Here is a 19,914-nt window from a genome sequence, read left to right as displayed (position 1 = left end):
TGAGGAATTATAGTTATTTGGTAGCTGTATTTGTATATTTAATTAGTCTCTTTGCTTTTTTACTTTATCTCATCTTCCCCTTATCTCTTTAATCAGTTTATCTCCTTAATCAGCCTGTATCAGTTTCCTAGGGCTGCCATAGCAAATTGCTGTAAACTTGATGGCTTACAATAGAGACATATTCTGTCACAGTTCTGAGTCCTAGAAGTCCAAATTTAAGTGTCAGCAATACCATATTCCCTCTGAAGGCTCTAAGGAAGAATCATTCCTTACTTCTTCCTAGCTTCCAGTGTCTCCCAGCTACCCTTCGTATTCCTTGGCTTGTAACTGCTTCACATGACCTCCTTCTCTGTGCCTCTCTATGTGCTTTTATGTCTCTTATAAATACACTCATTGGAATGAAGACCTACTCCAGTAGGATCACGTCTCAATCCTAATCCAATTACATCTGCAAAGACTCTATTTCCAAATAAGTTCACATTCTGAGGTTCCTGGGAGACATGAATTTTGGGTGGGACAATATTCAACCCACTGCAGACATTTATGCCTGTGAGTTTCATTTACTTTTAATGCTACTTACCTATTTATATGCTGATAGGAGGCAAGGCTGTTAATGATTTTGTGTAAGAATTTTGAGAATATAAGTAAAATGGTAATTATAAAAATTGTGCATTTTAAGAGCCAGCAACTCCAAGAAAAACAGCAACAGCTTCTTAATGTACAAGAAGAGATGAGTGAGATGCAGAAAAAGATTAATGAAATGGAGAATTTAAAGAATGAATTAAAGAACAAAGAATTGACATTGGAACATATGGAAACAGAGAGGCTTGAGTTGGCTCAGAAACTTAATGAAAATTATGAGGAAGTGAAATCTATAACCAAAGAAAGAAAAGTTCTAAAGGAATTACAGGAGTCATTTGAAACAGAGAGAGACCAACTCAGAGGATATGTAAGAGAAATTGAAGCTACAGTAAGTTATACCCTTTTCCTTCATCTATTAAGTGTTTCTTTTAAAATCTGAGCCACTTGGAAAGAGGGGAGCAATGTTGGAAGAATGTTACAATATTCTTTAAATTTCACTCGCCAAGGGCCTACAAACCAAAGAAGAACTAAAAATTGCTCATATTCACCTAAAAGAACACCAAGAAACTATTGATGAACTAAGAAGAAGCATATCTGAGAAGACAGCTCAAATAGTAAATACTCAGGACTTAGAAAAATCCCATACCAAATTACAAGAAGAGGTATGTCTTTTATTCCTTTCATCCTTTGTCACTTCTTCCTTCCTTTCTCCTTTGAAGGAAAGATAAGCAGTAAGAAGTAGCTAGGATGTGGTTCGTTAATTGACTGGGTAAGTATTTGTCGAGTGTCTAATGTGGCAGGCACACTCCTAGGTTATAGAAATGCAATGAGAACAAGGTGGACAAAACCCCTAAAATCCCTCTGATCCATTTGTAGTGAAAGAAAGTAGCTGATAAATAAGCAATCAAATGAACAAGAAAACATTAAATAGTGGTAAATGCTATGGAGAAAGTGAAACACTGGGATTACTGGGCCAACCTATATTAAAAGCCTACTCCATGCCAGACATTGAGACTGTAGATATAAATAAGACATTGTTCTTTCCCCCCATTATAAACTAGAAAGAAAATCCCTTAATTCCAATATGGTAAATGCAGAAATATGCAAAATTACATGGTAACACTAATTTATCATGGAAAGAGAAATCAATCTATACACATAGAAAAATTGAGACATAGCATTGGAGCCCATCTGAAAATGGAGATCATACATTTATTGGGATATAGTTTGCTCAGCTATGGTTTTTCTCTTATAGCATTTTGGAAACTAGTGGAGAAATAAGAAGTATGAAACAGACTGCTAGCAAAGTATAATTGGTTCACTTTGGGTCTAAGCTAGAAAGAAAGACAAGTATGACAGAATATGACCCGGAAAAGTCATGAATAGCTTTAGCAGGAATTGAGGGAAAATGAATAACGAGCAGTTTGTGATCCAAGGTAGGCCTGAGGGTTCAAGATGACTTTCCTTGCTGTGAAAAGTATCCTGATCTTTTCCCTTTAAAAATTTATGATAATAGCCAGCGGGATGCGGTGGCTCACACCTGTAATCCCAGCACTTTGGGAGGCCAAGGCAGGCAGATCACCTGAGGTCAGGAGTTTGAGACCAGCCTGGCCAACATGGTGAAACCCCGTCTCTACTAAAAATACAAAAATTAGCCAGGCATGGTAGCACACACCTGTAATCCCAGCTACTCAGGAGACTGAGACAGGAGAATCTCTTGAACCCAGGAGGCAGAGGTTGCAGTGAACTGAGATTGCGCCACTGCACTCCCACCTGGGCAACAGTGAGATGCCGTCTCAAAAAAAAAAAAAAAAAATTATGATCATAATCTCCTGATAGTAACCTTGGTATTTTATGAATGTCCTAAGATCCCAGTGCTTCATGAGGAACAAGAGTTACTTCCTAATGTGAAAGAAGTCAGTGAGACTCAGGAAACAATGAATGAACTGGAGTTATTAACAGAACAGTCCACAACCAAGGACTCAACAACACTGGCAAGAATAGAAATGGAAAGGCTCAGGTTGAATGAAAAATTTCAAGAAAGTCAGGAAGAGATAAAATCTCTAACCAAGGAAAGAGACAACCTTAAAACGATTAAAGAAGCCCTTGAAGTTAAACATGACCAGCTGAAAGAACACATTAGAGAAACTTTGGCTAAAGTAAGTTTCATATTTTCCTCCCATTTTAACAAGTGTCTTATAAGAATCAAGGCTTGTGTTTGTGTTATAGTTATAATGTTTGTATTATAATTATGTTACCAGTTTTTTTAATGTCTCTTAATCATGAAATGACCAGAAACAGAACAATTAAAAATTGCTCTTGAATACCAAGAAGGTATTGAAACAGAGAGAAGATGTTTCAGAGAAAAGAACTGTTTTCTTAAATATTCAAAAAATAATTTAGAAAAAATAATTCTAAATTACAAGAAAGGGTAAAACCAAATATGAGATTGTTTTATTTTCTTTTTTAAACCTGTTCCTTTAATGTTTCATAAAGCACTACTGTGCTTTCTCATTGTTTTAGTCAGAAATCTGGGAGCTATCCCTACTAATATGCCTCCTTCTCTGCTTATTCTGTAATCCAGTCACCAAATCTTATTGATTTGAGTGTGTATTTTAAAAGTCATCCTGCTTATCTCTCCATACTGCCACCACCCTAATCCAAGTCAACATCATTTCTTTCCCTGGCTATCTGCAGTAGCCTCCTAACTGGTCTTCCCACACTCATTCTTAGACTTATCTAATCCAGTTTCTATACTAAGCCTAAGTGATCCTTTCTTACATTCTTTTAATATCTTATTGCTACTTTTTAAATAAAGACCAGGATCCTTTATGTGGCCTATGAGGCCCTAGGTGCAGATCTTGCCGGTCTTATTTCAATTCATTCTTCTTCCTATTCTTTGTTCTCCAGCAACTCTCTTCCTCAGCTCATGGCTTTCAGATTCTCAGGTCTCTCTACCTGCAGTACCTCCATACTCCTTTTTGCCTAACTAATGCTCTCATCCTTCAGATCTCAGTTAAAGCTTTCTCCTCTAGGAATCCCTTCCTATCATTCACAATAGATTATATTTGACACTTGGGCTGTAGGAGAAGCCAGCATCTCTATTTGGTAAGATTCAACATCATATCTATCTTTGTCTTTGAAGTATAAGTCTCAAAAAGAGAGAGATCCTGTAAGTCTCATCATTTTGTCTCCAGCCTCGAATGAGATGCTGACAACACAGTGAGACCTCAATTTTTAAAAAGCATTAAATGCCTGAATAATGGAAGAGTGGGAGAATGGAGAGATTGCTCTGTAAATGAGGCATTGAATCCTGCCTTAATTGTTTTAGAAAGCATCCTGATTTATTTTCCCCTAAAACACAATATCTCTGGATATCAACTGTACTGTTTTATGATTCTCTTAAGATCCAGGAGTCTCAAAGCAAACAAGAACAGTCCTTAAATATGAAAGAAAAACACAATGAAACTACCAAAATCGTGAGTGAGATGGAGCAATTCAAACCCAAAGATTCAGCACTACTAAGGATAGAAATAGAAATGCTCGGATTGTCCAAAAGACTTCAAGAAAGTCATGATGAAATGAAATCTGTAGCTAAGGAGAAAGATGACCTACAGAGGCTGCAAGAAGTTCTTCAATCTGAAAGTGACCAGCTCAAAGAAAACATAAAAGAAATTGTAGCTAAAGTAGGTTTCATCTTTTCACCATGTTTTTAAAAAATATTTTGTAACCAAATATTATTATAAACCCTAAATATTTGGAAAGGGGAGTTAATTACAACATAATAGTTATAATGTTTCTATAAATTTATTGGAATTTCCTCTAATAATAAAGCACCTGGAAACTGAAGAGGAACTTAAAGTTGCTCATTGTTGCCTGAAAGAACAAGAGGAAACTATTAATGAGTTAAGAGTGAATCTTTCAGAGAAGGAAACTGAAATATCAACCATTCAAAAGCAGTTAGAAGCAATCAATGATAAATTACAGAACAAGGTAAATTGGGGATGAAGAAACAGTGGGAGGAAATGGGTGGGTTTGGAGTAGCTAACTGAATTATGAAGACTACTATTTGGCATGCTTAATTGTTTTGGGAAGCAACCTTTTCCTCTTAAGTTGTGTGTGTGTGTGTGTGTTTACATATTTTTATGACTATTAACTTATTTTATAATTATGTTTAAGATCCAAGAGATTTATGAGAAAGAGGAACAACTTAATATAAAACAAATTAGTGAGGTTCAGGAAAAAGTGAATGAACTGAAACAATTCAAGGAGCATCGCAAAGTCAAGCATTCAGCACTACAAAGTATAGAAAGTAAGATGCTCGAGTTGACCAACAGACTTCAAGAAAGTCAAGAAGAAATACAAATTATGATTAAGGAAAAAGAGGAAATGAAAAGAGTACAGGAGGCCCTTCAGATAGAGAGAGACCAACTGAAAGAAAACACTAAAGAAATTGTAGCTGAAGTAAGTTCCCATCTTATTTTTTTTTTGGATACAGAAATAGTGTTAAGGTGATAATGACGGTGTTCATGTTAAGTTTTATTTATTTTCCTCTAATCATAAAGGGACCGGAAATAAAAGAGGAATCAAAAACTGCTCATATTCAACTGAGTACCAATAAACTGTTAGTAGACAGAATATTTCAGAGAAGACAGCTCAAGTAGCAAATATTCATTGGGATTTAGGAAATTCTGATTGTGAATTACAGGAAAAAGTGGGACTTGTTAAATTGGAAAATGACATCTAATTATTGTTACTCATATCCCTTATGAAAGAAAGTAGTACATACATTAGATTACAATGTAAAAATGATTGCCTTATTTTAGGAACAATTCTTCCTTTTCCTAAAAAAATTCTGCCTGTGTTGTAACTTACTTTATAATTTTCTCAGATGAAAGAATCTCAAGAAAAAGAATATCAGTTTCTTAAGATGACAGCTGTCAATGAGACTCAGGAAAAAATGTGTGAAATAGACCACTTGAAGGAGCAATTTGAGACCCAGAAGTTAAACCTGGAAAACATAGAAACAGAGAATATAAGGTTGACTCAGATACTACATGAAAACCTTGAAGAAATGAGATCTGTAACAAAAGAAAGAGATGACCTTAGGAGTGTGGAGGAGACTCTCAAAGTAGAGAGAGACCAGCTCAAGGAAAACCTTAGAGAAACTATAACTAGAGTGAGTTACCATCTCTCTACACCTCTAGTAACTATGACATTGAGTCCTAAGAGAAAAATCTGCCATAGGGTTGGTGGGAGTATAAAATTGGTCCAGGCCGGGCACGGTGGCTCAAGCCAGTAATCCCAGCACTTTGGGAGGCCAGGGCAGGCAGATCACGAGGTCAGGAGATCCTGGCTAACATGGTGAAACGCCATCTCTACTAAAAACATAAAAAATTAGGCAGGCGTGGTGGTGGGCGCCTATAGTCCCAGCTACTCGGGAGGCTGAGGCAGGAGAATGGCGTGAACCCAGGAGGCAGAGGTTGCAGTGAGCCAAGATCGCACCACTGCACTCCAGCCTGGGTGACAGAGCAAGACCCCATCTCAAAAAATAAAATAAAATAAAAAATAAAAAAATAAGATAAAATTGGTCCAATATTGAGGAAAGTTGGTGAGGGTATATTTGGAAATACCTTCCAAATTTTTCGAAAGGTTTATTCGTTGATCCACAAGTCCAGTTGTAACTATCCTCCACACATTTGCACAACTGTATAAAGATATTTGTAGGATATTCTTTGCAACAAGTTGCAATAATGAAATAACACAAACAAAAACAGGGAAAATTCTAACCATCCATTGGTAAGGGACTGGTTAAATAAGTGCAGCACATTCACGTCATGGAATTCTATGCCACAAATAAAAAGTGTGGTAGAGCTATAGTGCTGATTTGAAGGGTGAAGTGTCCTGTTAGGGAACAGGGTAAGTTCAGGAATAGTGTATCTAGAATGTGTTGACATCTAAAAGTAGCTTAGAGGGTGAGAACTAGGAGGCCTCTGAAGAGGGTGGAAGATTTTTACCTCCTGCCCTATACCTTTCTATAGCGTGTGGATGGTACTACTCTCAATGTATTATTTTTATTTTTCTACTGATAAAGGACCTAGAAAAACAAGAGGAGCTAAAAATTGTTCACATGCATCTGAAGGAGCACCAAGAAACTATTGATAAACTAAGAGGGATTGTTTCAGAGAAAACAAATGAAATATCAAATATGCAAAAGGACTTAGAACACTCAAATGATGCCTTAAAAGCACAGGTATTTTATTTTTAAGTTATCTCAGTTACTGAGAGTTTGAATCGAACTTTTTGTGTAATGAAACAAGATATGAATTAACCTAAAATTGAAGGCAAGTGAAGACTTACTTGCCTACTCAATTTAGAAACTATCATTGATCTTTTTATATCTACTGATAATCCTAACTTATTGTATGATTATCTCAAGATCCAAGAACTTCAGGAGAAAGAACATCAACTTCTTTTTTTTTTTTTTTTTTTTTTGAGACGTAGTCTTGCTCTGTCGCCTAGAGTGCAACGGCATGATCTCGGCTCACTACAATCTCTGCCTCCCGGGTTCAAGCGATTCTCCTGCCTCAAGTCTCCCAAGTAGCTAGGATTACAGATGCATGTCATCACACCCAACTAATTTTTGTATTTTTAGTAGAGAGGGGGTTTCACCATGTTGACCAGGGTGGTCTTGATCGCCTGACCTCATGATCCACCCGCCTCGGCCTCCCAAAGTGCTGGGATTACAGGCATGAGCCACCAGGCCCAGCCTCAACTTCTTAAAGTAAAAAATGATCTTAGGGAAACTATGTATCAAACAGGTCAGTTAAAGAAGCAGTTAGAGGCCTGGAATGTAACTCTGGAAAGTGTGGAAACGCAGAAATTAAGATTGACTCAGAAGCTTCATGAAAACCTTCAGGATGTAAGATTTGTTACTAAGGAAAATGATGGCCTAAGAGGAGTAGAGGAAATCTTTAAAATGGAGCAAGACCAACTTAGGGAAGGCCTTAGAGAAATAGAAGCTAAAGTAAGCTCATTCCTCTCCCTGGCAATTCAATGTATTGTGTTCTTACAGCAATGAACCCTTCTTTGAACCAAGTACTACTGTTGGCAAGAATGAAATGATACAGCCTTTTAAGCAGATAATTTGGTACTGTTCTTGAAAAGTTCAAGTCTGCAATTAGCATTTTCCTTATGGACTTTAGCCTACATATATACTGTTAAAGGAGTGTGTGTGTATATACAAACACAACGTATACATATGCCATAGGTTATTTATTGTAGTGATTTTAATTAAAAATCTGAAACAATCTAAATGTTCCTCAGAAGGAAACAGTAAATATGAACAATATGTCGAAATACCATGCAACACTTAAAAAAAGTAATATATGTGTAATGTGTTTGCCTCTGGAAAGCAGAAGTAGAGTGTGAAGAGAGGAGGACAGGGAAGAGAAAGCCTGTACCTTAAAAACAACAACAAAGATATAGAGTAACAGTGTTATTATTTTTACTAAGAAAATATATCACTTTATTTTTTAAAAACTAATATTAAGATATGTCACTGTTTTTAAAATTTCTCTAATGATAAAGGATCTGAAAATACAAGAGGAACTAAGAATTGCTCACATGCATCTGAAAGAGCAGCAGGAAACTATTGACAAACTCAGAGGAATTGTTTCTGAGAAGACAGATAAAATATCAAATATGCAAAAAGATTTAGAAAATTCAAATGCTAAATTACAAGAAAAGGTATTTTTATGGGGGGATTGTTTGATTGGATATCTGATTTGTTTGTGCCTAAAATTGTTGGGGATATAAAATGGTTCAACCACACTGGAAAACACCTTGGCAGTATTTACTAATGCTGGACGTAGCCTGCCTGAGGCCCAACATTTCCGCTTCTTGGGTATGTACTTAAGAGAAAAGAGTACGTACATACTTCTGTAAAAAGACACAAGAATATTTATAGCAGCCTTATTCAAAATAACAAAAAACTGAAAACTCAAATGTCCATCAGCAGGAAAATGGATACATACATTGTGATATATAAGTTCAAAAGCAGGCAAAACTGAACCAGGATGATAAAGGTCAGAATAGTGGCTGTCTCTAGGAAGGAGCACACAGAAACTTTATGAAGTGCTAGAAATATTCTCTGTTTTAATCTGGGTTGTAGTTTCATAGATTTATACCTGTGTCAAGAATAATTAAGTTATACATTGAAGATGAGCATGCTTTATATATGTTATACCTCAAAAGAAAGTAAAATTCTGTGTGGAATTGTGCAGGATATCAGTGAGAGTAACATGGGTAGACAGTTGTCTTAATCAATTTAGAAACTATTATTTATCTGTCCCTAAAAAGCTACCTAACATATTATTTTATGATTATCTTAAGATTCAAGAACTTAAGGCAAATGAACATCAACTTTTTAAGTTAAAAAAAGATGTCAATGAGACACAGAAAAAAGTGTCTGAAATGGAGCAACTAAAGAAACAAATAAAAGACCAAAGCTTAACTCTGAGTAAATTAGAAATGGAGAATTTAAATTTGGCTCAGAAACTTCATGAAAACCTTGAAGAAATGAAATCTGTAATGAAAGAAAGAGATAATCTAAGAAGAGTAGAAGAGACACTCAAACTGGAGAGAGACCAACTCAAGGAAAGCCTGCAAGAAACCAAAGCTAGAGTGAGTTGTGTTCTCTCTTTACCCTACCATTATATTCACATATTTGGGCAAAAATACAGTGTTCACTGCAGCGTTGTGTCTGGTGACTAAAACCTAGAAACAATCTAAGTGTCCACCAATAAGGCACTATCTGTATAATGGAAAACTAAGCATAAGAATGGGGTATTCTTTATGTGATATTGATTTAGAAAGATGTCCAAGTGGTGTGAAAGGAGAAGGCTATGGGTGAGGCTACCAGCAGAAAATTTTACTTTACTCTTCTAATTTAGGAGGTTGTATAATGGTTGTTTTTAACTGTGAGTGTATAGTTTTTAAGATTTTGTTTAAACTCAATCATTAAGTAAAGGTAATGTGCCTTTATATCATTACATTTCTTGATTTCTTCTAACCATAAAGGATCTGGAAATACAGCAGGAACTAAAAACTGCTCGTATGCTATCAAAAGAACACAAAGAAACTGCTGATAAACTTAGAGAAAAAATTTCAGAAAAGACAATTCAAATTTCAGACATTCAAAAGGATTTAGATAAATCAAAAGATGAATTACAGAAAAAGGTATGTGTTGTTTTGTTCTTCTTTTGGAAGTAACTGTGCCCAAAATTATTTGTGGAATTAAAAAGATATAGATACAGATATGTAGATAGATATGTGCATATAGAACACAAGTAGACACTATTTGCCTTCCTTGAAGAAACTGCTTACATTCTAACTTGTTTTACAATTATCTCAAGATCCAAGAACTTCAGAAAAAAGAACTTCAACTGCTTAGAGTGAAAGAAGATGTCAATATGAGTCATAAAAAAATTAATGAAATGGAACAGTTGAAGAAGCAATTTGAGGCCCAAAACTTATCTATGCAAAGTGTGAGAATGGATAACTTCCAGTTGACTAAGAAACTTCATGAAAGCCTTGAAGAAATAAGAATTGTAGCTAAAGAAAGAGATGAGCTAAGGAGGATAAAAGAATCTCTCAAAATGGAAAGGGACCAATTCATAGCAACCTTAAGGGAAATGATAGCTAGAGTGAGTTCAGAATCTTCCCTTGTGTAGTAACTATTAATAAGAATTGAGCTTTTTTGAAAAGAATTACAATGTTTTTATTTCTTTCTCTGGAAATTCCTATGAACAGTAAAGGACAGTGGGAAATGGTTACTCTAATTTTTACACAATAGAAAACAGTTTTAAAAGAAGCAAAAATATTTTCAGAAAATAACATTTAATTCTTTATTTTTATAAACTGTGTTAAAGCAGTCTATTTCCCTTAATATAACATTTTAAAGTTTTTTTTAATCAAGAGATAGCATTATTCTAAATGGAGAAATATTTGAAGGATTAGATTTGTAAGAGAGCAAATATTCCCATTTCTCTACCTATACATGCTGGAGTTCTAGAGTTGGGCTCTTATTGGTGAAGTTAAAAGGAAAAAAGGCAAGATAAATATAAAAATTAAGTTCCTCTGGTATGACTATTTATAGATATTCAGAATCATATATCTTAAAATATCTAATTAAATCCTCTTTTTGAAAGTAACAAAGTTCAGACAAATAAGTTTATTAAAATCTGTAAAAATCTTTTTTATTCTCATATTTCTTTATGTGGGCCTGAACTAAATTTATAGAGAGATTTAATTCATTCAACAAATATTCTTCTAGGTACTGTAGTGAACAAGATAAGTGGGAGAAAATGTTTTTGTTTCACTTTATACTTTTTAATCAGAAATGCAAAATGTACACAGGATATGAACTTTTCCAAGGTGCTGGGAAGAATATATGACTAGGGTTTGAAACACCATAGACAGTACAGGTGGTTTTGCCAGTATATTTGGTTGGTGCCAATAAAGTGCATTAGGATAAAAGCAAGTGCCACTGTTAAAACTACAAGTGAATAATGCAGAGATTTGGAAGAGTAGGAATCAGAAATTAAAATCTAATTTATTTGTTTTCCTGGTTGTTTATTTATTTATTTATTTATTTTTATAGAGACAGGGTCTCGCTATGTTGCCGAGGGTGGTTTCGAGCTCCTGAGCTCAAGTGATCCTCCTGCCTCGACCTCCTAAAGTGCTAGGATTACAGGCGTGGGCTACCATGCCTGGCCCTAAAACCTAATTTGTAGCTATGAAAAGCAAATCCTGTCTCCAAAAATTACATGATTTTTCTACTTTTTTACCAATGAGTTAAGGTCACTCCCTATAAAACTTACTGATACTATTATTCATTTTCTGATCATTTTAACATTGCTTTTGAGTGACAAGTATAATATTTAATTCCATTATTGAAATGTCATGTAATTTAGAAGTGTGCGATTAGACATTATATGTGAATATAGTCATGAAAAAGCCCTGTTTATTTTCTTTTTACCAAAGCAGGACCGACAGAACCACCAAGTAAAACCTGAAAAAAGGTTACTAAGTGATGGACAACAGCACCTTACGGAAAGCCTGAGAGAAAAGTGCTCTAGAATAAAAGTAAGTACCCCCTGTTAAAACTACAAATGATTATTGGTTGTCTTCCAAAGGCTTACTGAAACCTGAAGTGGGATTGAAGGAACCTCTGGAGTAAATACATAGTGCTCAGTATTTTTCTAAACATTGTAATCTAGTACAGGTGTGTGGGTATAATGCATATATACACACATACACAAACAACAATGGGAGCTTGTGAATTTAAGTCCTCACCAGAAAAGTGATACTTGAGCAAATACCTGAACGAGGTAAAGGGTCAGGCCATACAGATGTCTGAAAAGACCATTATAGGCAAAGGGAACAGCAAGTACAAAGTTCCTGAGGCAGAAGACTCTGTGGTGGTTCAAGGAATATCGAAAAGAGGGCAAGCTGCTAATGAATGAGATCAGAGAGTTAACAGGGAAGAGGCAAGCTGTGGGACACGAAAAAAGACTGAGTTTTATTAAGTGAGGTGGAGATCCATTGGGGAATTTTTACCGCAAGAGAAACATAATCTGACTTAACATTTTAAAGGGATGACTCTTAATTGTTATATTGAAAATAGAGTGGAAGCAGGAAGACCATTATAAAGACTGATTTCAATCACCTAGGCAGAGATCATCCTGGCCTGGCCCAGAGAGGGAGCAATAGAGGTAGTGAGAAGTGTTGAGATTCTGAATATACATTGAAGGGAAAGCCAACAGGATTTACAGTCACACCTGTTGGAATGCAAGATCTCTAAGGACATTTTTGTTTTGTTTATGACTACATCATTTAGCACATTCCTGACATAAGTCAGTGTTCAATATGCTGCTGTATACCGTAGTTGATTCATCCTAAAACCAAAAACAGGAATCCCCTCTCCAACATTCCAGATTGATTAACATCTAGCTTTTCTTAAATTATTAAAAATAAAGGGCTCATTCTTGTGAGAACGCCCTTGTTTTATTGTTTAGCAGCCTGAACTAAACATGTTACCTACTACATGATTACAGTAACTTGAATTTTACATGTTTCTCTACCTGTGCTCTGACCAGTGTGTCACCTGCATAGCCTCAAGTCACTTGAGTGTATGGGTCCAGATTTATTGCATGTCTACTGTATGCCAGGTACCATACTGGGTGCTTTACCTCATGATATAGGCTTTATTGCTCCATTCATAAACAAGGAAACTGCCTTTCCTCAGAAAGGAAGTTTGGCAGTTGCCCAAGGTTACACAGCTAGTAAATTGTTAGAATCAGAATTTTAAACTAAGTCAGACTTGTATCTGACTTAGTTCAAAACTTGGGTATAGAAACATGTTTATAAACATAATTTTGTCTCCTTCAAGTTAAATGACTGTGTCTGTTTTATAGATTACATAGGTATATAGGTATAGATCATATATTTTACTTGACCCCAGAAAACTTTGTGGTAATTATTGTAGTCTTCCTGTTGTTGTGAAAATGGCTCAGTGACTTCCGCAGTCAAGAAGTGGCAGAGCTGGAACCTGAACTCTACCTCTGACAAAGGGTTAGAAAACAGATTGTAGGTAGATAGTAGGATTGTGTGAAGTATCTATACCAAGCTGACAAATAGGTGGTTTGATTCTTAATCACTTGTTTTATCTGCTAACTCAGACTGCCTACTATAAACATAAACCAGCACTCAACCATGAACTACAATACATACTTAATTGAATTTACTCAAATTTCTCATCAGACTTTGTCAATGTTGATTCATATCATGGATATTCAAAAAACTAAAAGAAAATGCATCAAAATGTTAAGAATGGTTGGTCCTGGCTTTCTTTGTTATATTTGCTTAAATTTTTTAAATTGCCGTAATAATTATCTATTATTTCTGTTATCCAAAATGACAACAAGAGTTTCCTTTTGTTTTTAGACACAAAGGTCTTTATTTCTCTCCTACAGAAAATGTTAAAGCATAAGTTTTGTTACAATTCTAGAGTTGTAACTACTTATTGTGATATTAGAATGAATTGTTATAAATTGAGTGAATTCTCATTTCCTTTAGGAGCTTTTGAAGAGATACTCAGAGATGGATGATCATTATGAGTGCTTGAATAGATTGTCTCTTGACTTGGAGAAGGAAATTGAAATCCAAAAAGAGCTTTCAATGAGAGTTAAAGCAAACCTCTCACTTCCCTATTTACAAACCAAACACATTGAAAAACTTTTTACTGCAAACCAGAGATGCTCCATGGAATTCCACAGAATCATGAAGAAACTGAAGGTACCATCTTTTTTAGTAATATCCTTTTAAATATTTCAGTTATAAACATCAATGTATTTAAGTCCTGCTTCAGGTGCCGGCATATTTGCTATTTAGTATTCTTACTACCAAATTAAAGATTATGTGGGTCTGAGCATAGTAATATGTAGGATATCAGCAACACCTGAACTCTGCCTGTGGGCCTAGACATTATGTCAGGATGTTCAGGAGGCAGATGTGAGTTAACATCTCAAAGATCTCATAGTCTGGGGTGAGACAGACATATAAACAAGTATTAAGTGCAATGATAGAAGTGTATGCAAGTTATATGATGTACTAAATAAAATTACAGAAGATGAAACTGTAGTAGAAGCCAGACTCAATAACAAAGCTTGGAGTTCTTTTTGTAGATGGGGAATCATTAGACTATTGTTTTAAGTGGTGGTGTTAACAGGATCTGATTACCACTTAGGTACTAAACTAAAGAATACAGAAGAAATGAGTTTGAGGGAGATAAGCCTAGTAGCAGAAAGCAATAAGAGGCAGTTACAGTGGTCCAGATGAGATATTATATGTGACTGTACTACTAGGGAGGGTTTCATAGGGCTGGAGAGGACAAACGAGATTAAAGAAATATTTAGCAGCTTAAAATAGTAGGTCAACATAATTGATAGTGGACATAAGGGAGAGAAGTTTAGATGGAGTTCTTGGATTTGAGCTTAGTCAGGTTTGTCGATAGTGGTACCATTAACAGAGATTCAAAAATAAAAAAGAAAGAGAAACAAGGTAGATGAGGCAGGAGATTGTTTAATTTGAGATGTTTGGGGGCTGAAATACCTATGATGGAACATCCAAGAAGAGAAACCAAGTAGACATTTAGATTTGAGTTTGAGGTTTGGCAGGAGAAAAATAAGAACTAAGATTTGAGACTGATCAGCATATAGGTGATAGATAATACATTTGTAAGATCATCCAGAAAGCATAATGAAGACTAAGAGCCTTGGGATAAAAACAGAACTCTGGAAAAGATAAATGTCTAAGAGGCAGTAGCAGAAAAGGGAGCAACACATGGGTTCAAGGTTGGAAAAGTCAAAGATACAGGAGAGAACCTAGCAAAAGTACTGCTACCCAAATCAGTGGAGAAGAGTATGTCAAAGATGAAGTTATGAGTGGCAAATACTTCAGAGAGTCAGAATATGGACTGAAGATATTCTCTCAATGTGGTGATAATAGAACTCATTAGTGATCATTGTCAGAACAGTTTCAACTGGGTAGTTAAGGAAGAGACCAGATTATAAGAGGTTAAGGAATGGTGGAAGTTGAGGAATAAGTAAGCTGGTATCTGCCCTACCTGGGTGGATTGCCCTTCAGGCCCTGGTAATTCTTCCACAAATCCTGGTAATCAGACATCTAGAATTATTCATGAAGTCCATGTGACATTTGGCATTGAAATTATTGTCTCTTGAAGCCAAATATCTAAATATGCTTGACAAGGAAGTCTTTTTTTTTTTTTTTTTTTTTTTTTGAGACGGAGTCTTGCTCTGTTGCCCAGGCTGGAGTGCAGTGGTGCAATCTCGGCTCACTGCAAGCTCCGCCTCCCGGGTTCACGCCATTCTCCTGCCTCAGCCTTCCAAGTAGCTGGGACTACAGGCGCCTGCCACCACGCCCAGCTAATTTTTTGTATTTTTAGTAGAGACAGGGTTTCACTGTGTTAGCCAGGATGGTCTCGAACTCCTGACCTTGTGATCCGCCCACGTCAGCCTCCCAAAGTGCTGGGATTACAGGCATGAGCCACCATGTCTGGCCGACAAGGAAGTCTTGAGGCATGTAACATCATCTTTTTGGTTACCCAATCAGCGTTGGCAGGAGAGGATGTTGAAAATGAGTCTCATGAGTTTAACTGGGAAACCTGGGTGATTGGTAATGTAATTAGCCAAAAACTGGGCAATAGAAAAAGGAGGACTTGTAGAGAAAGGGATCATGTTACATTTTAAACATGTTGAATTTGAAGTACTTGTAAGACATCCAAGAAGTATATCTGGTAAGAAGTCAGAAATAAGGAATTATAGGTCTGGGAGTTAGTTATTCTCCTAAGATACTAAGAGGAAAAAACTGGGGATAGAGAGAAGCTCTTTCCCTTTTCCTCACTTGTGAGAGGATATAGGTAAATAAGAGATGTCATCCTACCTCGTAGTCTCAAGGATGAAAACTTTCTCTACATGTGACAAAATTTTCATTTACCAATTTGTTTAATTTTTTTCTGCAAGTATGTGTTAAGCTATGTTACAAAAATAAAAGAAGAACAACATGAATCCATCAATAAATTTGAAATGGATTTTATTGGTGAAGTGGAAAAGCAAAAGGAATTGCTAATTAAAATACAGCACCTTCAACAAGATTGTGATGTACCATCCAGAGAATTAAGGGATCTCAAATTGAACCAGAATATGGATCTACATATTGAGGTATAATTTATTTTAAATGGATTTAATTAGATTTTAAGCCTTTTTATCAAGTAGAAAGGTACTTTTTCATGTGCTTAGAGCTATTTTCATTTACCAGAAATTAAAAATACGTTGCAGAGTGATACCTGGCCAGACATAAAGACTGGCAAATAATGGACTAGCCTCCCTTCAGACCTCAATAGATACAGGAAAACTTATGTCTATGCTGGGAGTCAGAAACCTCTTTATTACAACAACTCCACATGGAATGTGTTACTTGCATTCATCTATGTGAGGCCGGCATCCAATTCCCAACATGTATGTAAGGTCTGCTATATGTACTGAAAAGCTACATTTAGAAGCACTTCATGAAGCCAGCCCCAGTGGCATGCCTATAATTCCAGCTACTTAATAGGCTCAGGCAGGAGGATCACTTGACTCCAGGGGTTCAAGATCAGCCTGGGCAACATAGTGAGACCATCTCAAAAAATAAAAATTAAGATGCACTTCAGGTATTGTAGCAATTAGTCACAAATTTGTCATTTTGACAAGCTTTAATTCTAATAGGTACAGTCTGTTACATCATGTATACTGCCAAAATTATATTATGCAAATAACTAGAGTAAAGTTTTAACTTACAATTATATTTCTTAGTTTACTTTAAAATATTAAGAAATGATATTAAAAGGAAGAAAAGCAAGAGTCCACTAGGTATTGCCCTCTTTTTATGCCATATATATATATATATATATATATATATAAAATATTTGGATCAAAACTTTCCTAATGTTTAAACAATTTGACGCTTATTTTTCACACAGGAAATTCTCAAAGATTTCTCAGAAAGTGAATTCCCTAGCATAAAGACTGAATTTCAACAAGTACTAAGTAATAGGAAAGAAATGACACAGTTTTTGGAAGAGTGGTTAAATACTCGTTTTGATATAGAAAAGCTTAAAAATGGCATCCAGAAAGAAAATGATAGGATTTGTCAAGTGAATAACTTCTTTAATAACAGAATAATTGTAAGTATTACTTTTTGCTGTACTACTTTTTTGTTGCTGTTTGCTTTAATTGTCCTACCTCATTCTTAAAAGGGCAACTTATGTATATTTTCTTTATTTGTATATGCTTTAAAAAAATTGATTTGATAAAACGTGTTCTTCCTCTAATGTATTATTCTTCCTTATCAATTCATACTGATCAAGGTAACGAAATCTTGTTGTATAATATTTAGTTTCCACTTGTGAAATCTTGAATCCTCTTACTATTCTCCTCTTTTTCTTCTCCTTCTCACTGCTTCTGTAAGAACTGAGCCTTTTCCACAAGTAGCCTTAGAGATCGTAAGACATGAGTCTGTTTCAAGCTATGGGCAGCAACTGTGGTAAAGTCATAGACAAGCCTGGCCAGCTACTTTAGATGGGCCTCATGTGCTTTAATAAACTTTTTTTTTTAAGAGCAGTTTTAGGTTCACAGCAAAATTGAGCAGAAAGTACAGAGAGTTCTCTTATACCCCATCTCCACAAACACAATCTCCCCTATCAACAGCCCACATCAGGGTGGCACATTTGGCACAATCGATGAACGTACATTGATACATCATTATCACCCAAGAGAGTCCGTAGCTTACATTAGGGTTCACACTTGGCATAGTACATTCTATGAGTTACAATTGTAAAATGACATGTATCCATCATTACAGTATCATACAGAGTAATTTTACTATCCTGCCATAAAAATTCCCTGGGTTCCACCTGTATTCATCACTTCACCTTCCTAAACCCTGGCAACTGTTAATCTTTTTACTGTCTCCATAGTAGCACCTTTTCCAGAATGTCATATGTTGGAATCATACAGTATATAGCCTTTTCAGGTTGACAACTTTCACTTAGTAATATTTATTTACGTTTTCTCCATGTCTTTTCATGGTTTCATAGCTTATTTCTTTTTAATGCTGAATAATATTCCATTGTGTGTATGTACCTGTTTATCTAGTTACCTACCAAAGGATATTTTGGTGGCTTGTATGTTTTGGCAATTATGAATTCAGCTGCTATAAACATACATATGTATCTTTTTGTGTGGACATACATTTTCAACTCTCTTGAGTAAATATCAAGGAATGCAATTTCTGGATCATACAGTAAAAGTTTGTTTAGTTTTGTAATAAACTGCCAGACAGTCTTCCAAAGGGGCGGTACCATTTTGCACTCCCACCAGCAATGAATAAAATTCCTGTTGCTCCACATTCTCATCAGCATTTGGTGTTGTCAGTTTGGGATTTTGACCATTCTAGTAAGTGTAGTAAGTGTAGTATTTGACCATTCTAGTGGTATCTCATTCAGTTTGCAATTCTCTAATAACATATGATGTTGAACATTTTTTATAGTTATTTGTCATCTGTGTATCTTTTCTGGTGAAGTGTCTGTTCAGGTCTGTTGCCCTTATTTTAGTCAGGTTATTTGTTTTCTCATTGTTAAGGTTTAAGAATTGTTTGTATACTTTGAGTATTGGTCTTTTATCAGATGTGTCTTGGAAATATATTCTACCAATCTGTGGCTTGTCTTCTCACTCCCTTGGCATTGTATTTCAGAGTGCAGATTTTTAATGTTAAAAAAAGTCTAGCTTATCAATTATTTCTTTCATAGATTATGCCTTTGAGTTTGTATCTAAAATATCACCAAACCCAAGATCATCTAGATTTTCTCCTATGCTGTCTTCCATAGTTTTTGTTTTACATTTAAACCAATGATCCATCTTGAGTTAATTTTTCTGAAGTTCTTAAGGTCTTTTTTTTTTTTTTTTTGCTTGTAGAAGTCCAGATTCAGCACCATTATATTGTCTTTGCTCCTTTGTCAATGATCATTTGACTACGTGGGATCTATTTCTGAGCTCTCTATTCTATTCCATTGATCTATTTGTTCTTTCATTTATAGCAAATCTGGAAACTGCTGATTTTTATAGTAAATCTGGAAGTCAAGTAACATCAGTTCTCTGACGTCGTTCTTCAGCATTGTGTTGGTTATTCTGGGTCCTTTGCCTCTCCATACAAACTTTGGAATTAGTTTGTCCCTATTCACAGAATAACTTCCTATGGTTTTGTTGGGATTACTTCTAATTTATAGATGGAAAGAACTGACATCTTGACAATATCGTGTCTTTTTATCCATGAATATGGAATATTTCTCCATTTATTTGATTCTTTTATTTTTTTATAAGAGTTTGGTAGTTTTTCTCATATAGATCTTGTATATATTTGTTAGATTTGCCTATGTATTTTATTTTGGGAGGTGCTAGTATAAATGGTAATGTATTTTTAATTTCAAATTACACTTGTAAATTGCTGGTATACAGGAAAGCTATTAACTTTTGTATATTGACTTTTTATCCTGCAACTTTGCGATAGTTGCTTATTTAGTTCCAGGAGTATTTTTGTTGATGCCTTCAGATTTTCTGTGTAGATGATCATGTCATGTGTAAACAAAGAGAGTTTTGTTTTATTTCTTCTTTACAAATTTGTGTACCTTGTATTTTCTTTACTTGTCTTATG

General features: G+C 35.3%; 1 protein-coding gene across 6 annotated transcripts in view; it reads left to right on the top strand.

Moving 5' to 3' along the window:
- Positions 1–19,914, top strand: part of CENPE (centromere protein E) — a 94,018-nt gene that overhangs the window by 49,061 nt on the left and 25,043 nt on the right. For 2 of the 6 annotated variants that reach the window (XM_055111680.2, XM_008955346.4), the window contains 15 exons: positions 680–970; positions 1,089–1,244; positions 2,451–2,741; positions 3,990–4,268; positions 4,417–4,575; positions 4,762–5,046; positions 5,474–5,761; positions 6,677–6,835; positions 8,173–8,331; positions 8,977–9,267; positions 9,664–9,822; positions 11,632–11,730; positions 13,723–13,941; positions 16,188–16,385; positions 17,186–17,389. In XM_055111680.2, the coding sequence (XP_054967655.2) occupies positions 680–970; positions 1,089–1,244; positions 2,451–2,741; positions 3,990–4,268; positions 4,417–4,575; positions 4,762–5,046; positions 5,474–5,761; positions 6,677–6,835; positions 8,173–8,331; positions 8,977–9,267; positions 9,664–9,822; positions 11,632–11,730; positions 13,723–13,941; positions 16,188–16,385; positions 17,186–17,389 (3,237 nt within the window). Of the gene's footprint in view, positions 1–679; positions 971–1,088; positions 1,245–2,450; positions 2,742–3,989; positions 4,269–4,416; positions 4,576–4,761; positions 5,047–5,473; positions 5,762–6,676; positions 6,836–8,172; positions 8,332–8,976; positions 9,268–9,663; positions 9,823–9,998; positions 10,290–11,628; positions 11,731–13,722; positions 13,942–16,187; positions 16,386–17,185; positions 17,390–19,914 lie in introns of all 6 variants that reach the window. The other 4 variants (XM_008955348.4, XM_024928658.4, XM_003829965.5 and 1 more) reach the window with 3 other exon arrangements.

The sequence above is a fragment of the Pan paniscus genome, chromosome 3 (genome assembly GCF_029289425.2).
Source record: "Pan paniscus chromosome 3, NHGRI_mPanPan1-v2.0_pri, whole genome shotgun sequence".
NCBI classification, from domain to species: Eukaryota; Metazoa; Chordata; class Mammalia; order Primates; family Hominidae; genus Pan; species Pan paniscus.
The sequence above is the reverse complement of the archived record's forward strand: the minus strand, read 5'-3'. Positions and strand labels throughout refer to the sequence as shown.